The 11,002-nt window shown below is 43.6% G+C and overlaps 1 protein-coding gene across 1 annotated transcript in view; it reads right to left on the reverse strand.

Moving 5' to 3' along the window:
* Window positions 1-7,300: 7,300 nt before the first annotated feature.
* The window catches only part of EGR3 (early growth response 3), a 7,912-nt gene continuing 4,210 nt past the window's right edge, over window positions 7,301-11,002 (reverse strand). The window contains exon 4 of the mRNA XM_015414187.1: window positions 7,301-7,378. Coding sequence (XP_015269673.1) covers window positions 7,301-7,378 — 78 coding nt within the window. The remainder of the gene's footprint in view (window positions 7,379-11,002) is intronic.

Genomic DNA, 11,002 nt, shown 5'->3' on the forward strand with positions numbered 1-11,002 from the left:
AGATTGACAACCATTCCCCCCCTCCTCTCTCTCTCACACATACACATACAGAGAGAGAGTGGGGGGGCACGCCTTTCTGCGCACGACGAGAAAGATAAGAGCCATAAGAGCCGACACGAGGAGGTGCAGTGTCCGAAAAGCTGTTTGGGAAAGACAAAAAAAAAAAAGTCATGCACAATCTGTTAACGGAGAATATTTTGCGTAGATTTGCCTGGAAAACAAAGGTCTGCAGGTGCAAACCGCGCTTTAGCGCCAGAACTCACTGCCTTTCTCCCAAATCGTCCGCCATGCAAGTCAGGAGAGGCAATTTGTGCAAAAGTTGTCTGAAGTTATTTTCAGTAGCACGTTTGGAGCCGAGCGGAGAACGATGGTGGGGGAAGAGGTAATGCAGCGCAGATTTACTTCATCTAGCCGTTTGGGATTAAAAAAAAAAAAAGTTAATTGCTCCAACCTTTACTGGGGAAAGGAACTGAACACTCCGCTCCTTATACCCAAGGAACAGGATTGATTTTATGCAGTGGAGCAACCCAAACATGTTCAGAAGCACTATGGAGTTTAAGAAGCGCTACTATGTCCCCAGTGCTTTTTTTAAAAAAAACCCTACTCTGGAGATCATTTTCAGCACGGATGCGCCCTCAAGAAGCCACAAGTCATCGGTAGCTTCTCCTGCGCAAGCACCGCCGAAAAGAACGGGAACAGCGCAAGCGGCCGCTGGCCGCAAAAAGCGCTTCTGCGCCGCGGGCCTCGAATCCAACGGGCGTTCCCGAAGCGGAGAGCGCCTCGAATTAACTTCGGGGAGCGACTGGAAGGAAAAGCGCGTGTCCCATAGATCCCAAAGGAAAGCGAACTCTGACAAGGGCGAGGAAGCCAAGACTGTGGCGCGCCTTCCCAGCCGTTTTCGAGAGCCCCCTTCGGCCCACGAGAGCAGTTCCTGTGCTGCCAGCCCTCCTTGGACGGGTCGGGGCGAGATTGTGTGTGGGCGCTCCTCTCCGGGCTTCCTCGGGAGTAAGCGCCCTTCCGAGGAAAAACCTGTAGGGGCCGGGTGCCACAGCCTTCCAAGGCCTCTCTGGCTTTGGGGAGAGAGGCTGCCCCGACACGCGAGTTGCGCGCACGCCTTGCGTTAGAGCGCCATAAGTTGCTGGAAGGAGCGGGCCGGGGAGGGGGGGAAGCGTTTCCATGGGGAGGAAGAGATGGATGGAGAGGCACGAGGGGTGGAAATGAGGAGAAGGGCGCGGAGCAACAGCAAAGCCAGAAGAGGCCCGGAGACGCAGCAGCAGCAAGAAGAGCGCCACAGCCCAGGCCCGGCCACGAAAGGATTCTGGGTAAATAACGGGCCCTGCTGGCGTGGACGGCGGAACAACTACCTGAGCCATCCTGTTGGAAAGGGGAATGTATCAGTGCGACTCGTCCCAGCTTTTCTGGCTAGCCAGTGGGGCCGGCAAGCCAAACTCATTTGCAGTCGAGCAGCAGTTTGGACTCCCGAGCGGGCTGGGCCCTTAGCGGATATCTAAGGGCATGCTTTGTATGGTTTTAAACAACACCTTGGTGCTATTTGGCTATTTACTTCTTTCTACCTTAGATCACTAAGTGTTTCCAATCTCCATATTCTCCTTTCTGTATAGCTCTTTCAGCCCCTTGCTGGTTTCCTTTTCTGCCTAGGGGCAGACGGACACATTGAGAAGAAATACTGTACCACTAACTTCTTTTTACACTATCCACTCACCGTACTAGAGCATTCCCCATTACAATGTATGGGTGTGAAAGTTGGGGCTACGAAGAAAGTTGATTCATTTGAAATGTGGTATTGGAGAAGAGTTTTACGGATACTGTGGACTGCCAAAAAGACAAATTTGTTCTGGATCAAATCTATCCTGAACTGGCCCTATAAGCTAAAAGTACCAAATTGAGGCTATTGCACTTTATGAGAAGACAGCACTGGAAAAGATAACAATACTAGGAAAAGTTGAAAGAGGAAGACCCAATATAAGATGGATTCACTCAATAAAGGAAGCTACGGCCCTCAGTTTGCAAGACCTGAGCAAGGCTTTTAACAATAGGACATTTTGGAGATCGTTAATTCATAGGGTCACCATAAGTCAGATGCTGCTTGACAGCACTTCACACACACTTGCATTCACCAGATGTTGGTCTTCATGAAAGCCACTTTACATGTTGCAGTGGAGCTAGTTCCTGGGAGCCAGTTGTGGTGTCTGGGCATATATTTGGTGCTGTTCTCAGACATATCAAAGCCATAAGAGACAGAACAAAGGAAAGACCCCATTTTCCTAACACCCAAACTAGTTAAGCGTTTCTATAAACAGATTATGAAAGACTTCTGTTTGCAAACGTTGGTGAATTAGAGTGCAAAATGTGAGACTCAGAGGGCAGGTAGAGTTCTTGGGCACACAGAAATAGGAGGGCAGTTTTGAAAAGCTGCAAACATGCAGGAAAACTGGGCTACAAAGGTCTACATCATCACACAGGCAGATTAAAAGAGCAGGAGGTTGGCAGGTTGAACCTCATCCTAGAGTGTGTGTGAAGCACAAGGGGGACAGAAAGCAAATTTTGAGGGAAGATATTGAGACAGTGCGGGTTATGTTATGCAAAGGCAAACTTAAGCCAGATGTTACCAGGGGGGATCCCTAGCAAAGAAATCTTTGAGGCAGTGAAGAAATTCTGCAGATATATAGAGCTCACTGCGAGAGCTTAGCTCAGCTTAACATACAAGCATTACACAAAAGGATAAGCAGAGAGTGAGCACCTGAGAATGCAGACTGACATGGATAAGAGGAGAAATGGGAACTGAAGAAGGCGGGGCATGGGTTGCTACCAGTATCAGTATTAGGTCAGGCTGGAGATCAAGATCTGGAAGGAGTAACTTGCAGGTTGCACAGAGGTGATGAAATTCACCTGTGGGAGAAGGTGGGGAAGCACAAATCTGATTGGCAAAGAGAAGACTGGCAGTGCTGGTTTATCCTGTGGAGGTGGGGCTGCGGCGGCGGCGGCGGAGGGGGGGCATCAGGGAGGAAAACAAAGAAGGAGACTAATCTCAGTTGACTTTCTCTGGGGAGCAAAGCAGGGGAGAAGTCCAATGGATCAGGCTGCTATGCAATTAGATTTAAGCAGTTCCATTTAATAACTCCATAAGACTGAAAGCAACCCAAGGTTCAAATAACTGTGGTTCAATTGGATTGTGGCTTGAAAAGCATGCTTCTGAGATGGTGCTAGGATCAGAAGCAAACTGCAGCCCCGTCCACCTTTGAAATAAAATCCCATTCAGAATCCAACTGCAGTGTGTTTTTACATGGGGGGGGAGACAATGGCGATTGTAAAAGGCTACCATATTCATACAACATACATAAGCTTTCACATCCTTAACTCTCCTCCATTCCTGCCTTTACTGTGTTCCCCATCCATTTTAATTTGGACTCTGAACTCCTCAGAGAAGGGACTTTTTCCTCATTCAGGGAAGATACTTGGTATAACTGTACATACATTGATGGCATAGGACAAATAATAAGAACACTCAGCAGCAAGATTGTTTTGACCATATGATGACCTCTGGCTCCAAAACTGTCCTCCAAGAAAGATCAATACCACTTTCTTTCAGTGTGGTATAAAGTGCTAATGTAGGCTTGGGAAAGACTGGGGTTAAAATCCCCACTCAGATCATGGGTGACCTTGATGCTTTTAGCCTAATCTACCTCACAAGGTTGTTGTGAGGATAAAATGGAGGAGGAAAAAGCCATGAGCTCCTTGGGAGATGGGCAAGTTACAAATGTAATAGATGCCAGATTCCTGTGAAATACTTTCCCATTCCAAAGCATTCCCATACACAGCATATTTTCAGTATCTGAAATCTCAGTGAAAGGGAGTGATGCAGTTATATATGTCCCTGCTTTGTTTCTTATATGTTGAAGGAAATTACTTGGTTCAGTGCCTCACAATATCTCTTTTGAGAGGTTAATTCAAATTGGCTTGGATGTAAGACTGGTCACATGGCTCAAGAAAGCGCTAGGAGAGCAGAGACAAAGGGTAATGCTATATGGCATTGCGCGATGACAGGGAGGTGTCCAGAAGGGATCTGCAGGGATAAGCACCAGGGCTGGCTTTATTTATTAGCAATCTGGACAAGCAGGTAAACAGCACGGTAATTACATTTGCAGATGATGCTAAACTGGGAGGTGTTACTAACATCAACGAGGACAAAGGATTAGCGTAAAAGGATCTAGAGAGGTTAGAAACTAAGATAGATCCAGGCTGGAGAAATTGCAAAAATGTGCAACTTGAGAGATGTGATCTTGGAACAAAACTATTCCTTGAGTAGGGGACACTTACAAATCAGAAATAAAGGAAAGCCATTGTGACCAATGCAAGAGTGGACAGCTGAAAAGATATGAATTCACAATATGGCCGCAAAAATTTAGAACATGGAGACTCTTAGACATGTGTTGAAGCCCAAAGGGTAACATTCAAAAGCCAGATAATTTCTACTTGGAACTCTGGCTAAAAAGGGCAGTTTGCTACTGCCTGCCTGCCTTGTCCTAAAACAGAGCAACAAACTTTCCATCCCTGTCTGTTTTAATCTCTGCCAGGAGACAATACTCGCTACTTTGCCCATCCCCATTCCTTTCTGACATTCTCAGAAAACAAAGGCCTTCGACAAGGAGAACAGAAGTTCAAGAATGGGAAAAAACTGAAGTGGATGGAAGATAAAAACATACACTTGACAATGTTCAGCACACAATGCTCTGAATTCACTCTGAACCAAGTCTTTGGGGCACTTAACACCATCCCAAATCAGCCCATGGAAAAACTAAGTAAAGGCCTGATAATTAAGCACTCTGTGCTCCACTTATTAAAGGCGAAAAAATAACCACCTTTAATTACAAAGAGAATATTTTGCAAGGAATTTAATAACCATGGACTATGGAACCATTTAGGTAAACTCAGGAAAAATGAGATCTGCCCAGTTGCTACAGAAACTCTCCTAATGGACCAGCCCTTTGTAAGATACCAATGGAAAGAGTCCTCCCAGGTAAAATATTTGAAGGTGGAGAATGATCTTATTCACAACACCATGTTAAGATCTGGAGCTGATGTAGCACAGTAGCTAAGAAAATTATCTGTAACTGGGGGAACTCTGGGTTCAAATCTCTCATCTGCCACAAACTCACTTAAGTGGCCTTCTGGTGATCTCCAAAGCTTGCACAGTGTTTTGTGTCAATTTGGTATTACACAGATTTTGTCCTGAGGCAAGCCATTGTTTCCTAGCTGCCCCCCACCCCCATATTTAGGGACAATAGTACTGCCTTATCTTACAGGGTGTTATAAGGCTGACTACAAGATTGTGTGTAAAATGCTTTGAACACTGAAAGCACTATATACATTATTATTATTATTACAGCATTGGTTCCCCAGTTTTTACATGAGCTTCTTGTTTGATCTCAAAGAAGTAATTGATTTCTTGGGAACCTGTTTTTTCCTAGAAGTGTATAGCCCATTCAATTTGTGACTCACCAAGCTGAACACTGCCCACCAGCTATGCCCACCAGGGGTCCAGTAAGCCTTTTTTTTTTTTTTTGCTGCCTGCCTGCCTAGAGTTGCAAAAATAGAGGAGTTGTCAAGTAAATTGCAGTGCATTCAGTTTTGTGGGGATCACAAGTTGCTGGGCCTTTGGGTAGACAAACCTGATAAAAGAGACCAAGGTGATTATAATGCAAATGGGCAGAATGTATTCAAGAGATTCTGATGAGGCATAATAAGAACAAGTAGATCCAGAGAAAAGTTGTGTTTCACTTTTTCAGTGTAAAAAGGCATGTGATATCATGGTTTGGGCAGAATAAAAGTTTTGAAAATAAAATTGCTGAGTTGGTTTGCTTAAGCTGTATTTCTTTTTAAATGCTCCCTTTTCCTGAAAGGCACTGCTCCCTAGAAGAAAATGGAAATCCCTGATTTCACAACCACTCAGCTCTGCAAAACAGACATCAGTATTCTGTTCCTCAGCACCTGGACTGTGAAAATACCAGGCAAGCAGCCCTGCCTTCTATTGGCTACTCATCTCAGCCACCAGCTATTGCTAGCACAAATCCTGAGAGATCATAAGCTGAAAGAGCAACTCCCCTTTTAGCATCCCCCACTTGGACTGCCTGAAGCTGAAACCCTTTTTAGAACTGACTTTCTTCTGAAGAAGTCAGGAACTGCCATCCCCAAATATTCCACTTGGTCAAAACAGAACGGAATATCTATTACGTTATATTATTGTAGCTTGTAAGTCACCCTGGGAGCCCAATGGTTGGAAAGAAGATTCAAAAGCACCAAGAATAAATTAAAACACTCATGTAGACGGGGCAAACACACATGCAAAAGTCTGGGTGTCTTATAGCCAACTACACCCAAACACCTATTCTCCTTCACTCAAGAAAGGGACCAAAGTCTAGCATTAGAAACACTGTGTGGGTTCTACACTAAGAGGGGAGATGGGGATGGCTAAAGTGAGATCAGACTGAAGGCCAACTCTGACAAATCATCCCTGTCATTTTCTACTGCTTTTAGAGGCACTGCCAGCCAATAAACAATACTGGGCTGGAAGGACCTATGCTCTTAGTCACTAAAAGGTAAGCTTTATAGGCTTTAATCAGACAAGAATGGCTAATTGTTTCAAAATACAAACAGCAGATCCCCTAAGACCAGAAGGAAGCAATGAGGGGGCACCCAAATCCTGCCAGTGAGGGGAGTGGGTGGCTTTCAAAGTGACTGTGGGCAGATGAAAGGATTTGTTTCACTTTGAAATGAATTGCCGAATCTTTGGTGAGACAGAGAAGTAGACTTAGTCATCCTGTTTGCGATTGCTGAACTACGCCAAGGGTCAGTTTAAACAATCAGCCAAATCATGAAGTAAAACTTTCCCTGGTCTGTACAATTTCAGTGTGGAGCTAAGAGCACTGCATGTTTCACTGATCACTATGGGAGGGGAAAAGACCCTTCTTCCTGCAAATAGAAAACTAGCATGCCAGAGAAAGCTAGGCCAAATAATTTCTCCGGTCATGCTAGTTTTCTTTGTACAGGGAAGGAGGAGGAAGGGATTCCCAGCATTTCAGCACAGAACAGCACTGAAGCAGTACACCACAGGAAAAGGTTTACCTCATGATTATAAAGGAAAGTGGCCATAATTCTGCCCAAAATAGGCATATTTCAGACTCATGTGTCTATTTATGATCCACAAAACAGAACAATGGCATTTCAGCTGACAGATCCTCATTGAGTGAAACAAACTTCTTGAGAACCTACTGCTTCCAAGCTAACTCATGTTGTAGCCCAGGCAGTTTACAAACATCAGCTGAATTTGCAGGCCTTGGGACATTTGCTTCCAAAATACCTGAAAAGGTAAGAGGGGCAGACAAAACCGAAATACCAGCACTGGAGTTCTGTTCTCTCTAGGCAAGGGGGAGATCACCAAATAATGTGCTCTTCTCCCTCTTTTGTAGCCTCTTCCACCAAAAGTTCTTATGGCCTTTTATAATCATTTATGAAAAGACAATAAGGCTATAGTGATTGCTATATACCCCAATGAGTCATACTAGCCTGAACATAAATTGGAATATGTCTTTCATGTGATCCTCAGTTTTCTAAGGACTGTGATTTTTCCCGAGTGACTGCTGTCATTTCTAAAAACTATGTATGGATATTTTCAACCCTGCCACATGGTTGTCAAGATGGTAATATTTTCTGCTTTTTCTCTATATGGAGTAATGAGACTTGGGGAAAGCAACAGATTCCAGGAGGGCAGCTGTGCTAGTTGTGTGTCAGCAATAACAACAAAAGGAGTCATGTGGCATTTTAAAGACAAACAGATCTGTTGAGCTTTTGTGGGATAAAGCCCATATTGTCAGATGCATAAAGTGAACTCTCAGACAGCAAATATAGTTATGAGAGATTGTTGACAGTGGGTTAAAATGTCAGAAACGTTTGCATTTCATTGCCTTTTAACCAAGTATTCATGTGTGTGTGTGCGCATGCGCACACATGCACGTGTCTACTGTCTGAGAAACCACTTCATGTAACTGGGAAAATAGACTCTAGCCCATTCAAGGCTTAAGAAATGTGTTCATCTGTAAGCTGCCACAAGACCCCCTCTTTGTTTGAGCATAAAAAAGCCCTGCAATGAATTCCCACCTTCACCCCAGCCAGTGCAACTGTGGAATTTAAATGTTTCCCTTAAAGAGTAATGTGCAGTCATATGGTTTTTGTGGCCTTCTCAACTGATTTCAAGAATAAAATGGAAGTGGGTTGGGTAGGATAAAAGTCTTTTCACATGTGATGCTTTATGGCAACCCAGTCCTTGTGCCAAGGCACTGTCAACCTTAAGAAGGAGACAACAACTACTGTGGATTGTTATTCTGAAGCAGTGTACATGCACACAAAAGCTTATACCCAGAATTAAACTTTGTTGGTCTTAAAGATGGCAATGGACACAAACTTTGTTCTATTGCTTCAGACCAACATAGCTATCCACCTGAATCTATGCTCCAGATTGTACATTTTAGGCTGGAGAAGATCTCACAGCACAAAATGTAAACAATACCCAAGGCACTATAAGAATGGCAGAGCTAGTGCTCCTTAGATGCCATCTAGAGGGCACGCAATGGGCTGAGAATTGGGTCCAATCCTAACCAAAAAGGTTACTTAGGAAGTAAGTCACCTTTATTTCAAACAAATCCAAACAAATGGGCTTAGCTACAAGCCTAACTACAGAGTGAGTCCTGTTGAATTTTAGTGGGATTGATTCTGTGTATACATATTTAGGATTGTACTCGCAGCCCTAATCCATGTTCTCTACCATTTTTGCCACTTCTGGAATGAAACGGAAGTGACAGAGAATACTTGGCACAAGAAACAAGAAGAATCCAAAGTGTCCAACAACTAAAAAACTGCCATTATTCTGACCCCTGCATACTGACCCAGAGAGAAATGCAACTCATAGACCAGGCACATACACTTAATAAATGGTGCCAGAAAGGAGACAGCACACAGTAACCAAGCCCAGATCAAGCTCTGCAAGAATTCATCATGCCTAAAAATCCCATTATAAGCATTTTCTTTCCTTTACATATGAAATATTTCTTAAAATCAGATTAATATATAACATGTAACATACATAATTATATTTTAAAAGGAAAAAATAAAGATAGTTACTACAAGGATTTGATTGTCAGCAAACACAATATCTTTACTGCATTAGCATTTGCTCACAGTGCAAATGGTACAACAAGACATCAGTTCAAAATTTCTGATTTTTCCCCTTTAAAATGCTGTATGCATTAACTATCATATTTGCATTACAACGTGACAAATGAGCAAATGAAATGTGTGTGAAAATTATCACTTTCTTTTTCACAATATCAAGCATTTTAACCTTAGTATAAGGTACTATAAATCCAAGAAATAAAAACATCCACAAAATATATTACATCTGGTTTGTCTTTTTTTCTAAGTACTCAACTTTATACAAAAGTCTTTCAAAAAATATCATTCCCTTAGATTTTTTTTGTAGTTAAACCTGATTTATGTTTCTTTCAGTTCACATAAATTAGACTGCATTTTCTCTCTGAGATTTTTTTTGTTTTACTGTTTTTAACATGCAGACATCAAACCTGGAAAAACACAACCTTTTGGCAACAAATTTTTATTTTAATAATAATCATCCTTTTGCTTAAATATCTGAGCATTTATTAAAAACAAAAAAAATCAAAAGGAAAGAAAAACAAAGCAAGACATGCAAATGACATGCACGTACCAGGAGGAGAAAAGGAAAGGGGCAAATTGCTTTCTTTCCCCCTCAGTTTTAAGTGACCCCCAAATAAAACAAACAAACAAAAAAATCACATTATAAAAAGTACTCAGTAAAACACTGTTTTCTGCAAATCTGGAAAGAATTGCTCTTGTGCTAAAAAATAAACCACCCCAGATTGATGCCCGATAGCCCTCTTTCCCAAAATTACATTCCCAGGGTGAGCTAGAAGGACCTGGAAATTGCAAACCCACATTCCATTCACTTTTTTTGTTTAAAAAATGGCATTTTCAATACTTAAATAGTTCATTTGAATTTGACACACACACACATACACACACACACACATAGTGCTTTAAAAAGAACAGGGAGAGGGGGCAAGGGGTGCATAAAGTGACCCTTTAACAGACAACACCCTGTAAACTCTACAGCCTCTTCCATCCCCCCAACAGTATCCCAGCCTCAGGAGGAAAAATGTGTATAGGAAGCAAAAGTACATTCAAGTCAGATGGAAGGAGGCAGCCCCACTCCCTCAACCCCCTTTCCTGGAGGGGCTCAGCCCAGTCAGAAAATTCCCAGCTGCCCAACAAGGGATAAACTAGGAGGTGAGCTTGGGGTGAGGAATCAAAGAGAGAGGGGTTTAAAGGGAGCTTATTCTGCTCCCCTCCCCCCAACTCCTCCTTTGGAGGAAATAACCTTTAGGAATACCTGTACCCCAGTTCTTTCTCTTTAACTCTACCCCCCTCCCTAAACAGACAGACAACAATTAAAGCTGTAATATCACCACCACCACCCCATTTCCCCCCTCACTCTTTGTCTACCAGATCAGAACGACTGGAAGGATAGTGCTGTTTAAAGACCATTCCTTCCTTGCCCGTGGGAGGGCATCGAGGGAAGGCAGGCGGGCATAAAAGGTGTCTTGGCAGGGGGTAGGCTGGCCTAGACTGGGAGGGAGGGGGTAGAGAAGGTCTGCGATGGGCATTAGAGGATATTTTGGAGAAAGGGGAGGGGGAGAGGCAAAAGGTGGACCCCGGGAGAAAGAGAGGGGCGCTCAGCTGCAGAGAGAGAAAACCCCGATGGAGGGTCAAAGCCAGGGCCTGCCATGCCAAGCCAGGGGTCTTCTTTTTGCAGCGAGCGAGAAGGAGAGGGGCAGGGGAGAGAGAAAAGGCAAAGGGGGGGGGGCGAGTCAGAAGCAGCAGCAGCAACGGCGGG

Source organism: Gekko japonicus, unplaced genomic scaffold, assembly GCF_001447785.1.
Source record: "Gekko japonicus isolate JY-2015 unplaced genomic scaffold, Gekko_japonicus_V1.1 scaffold9, whole genome shotgun sequence".
Classification (NCBI taxonomy): Eukaryota; Metazoa; Chordata; class Lepidosauria; order Squamata; family Gekkonidae; genus Gekko; species Gekko japonicus.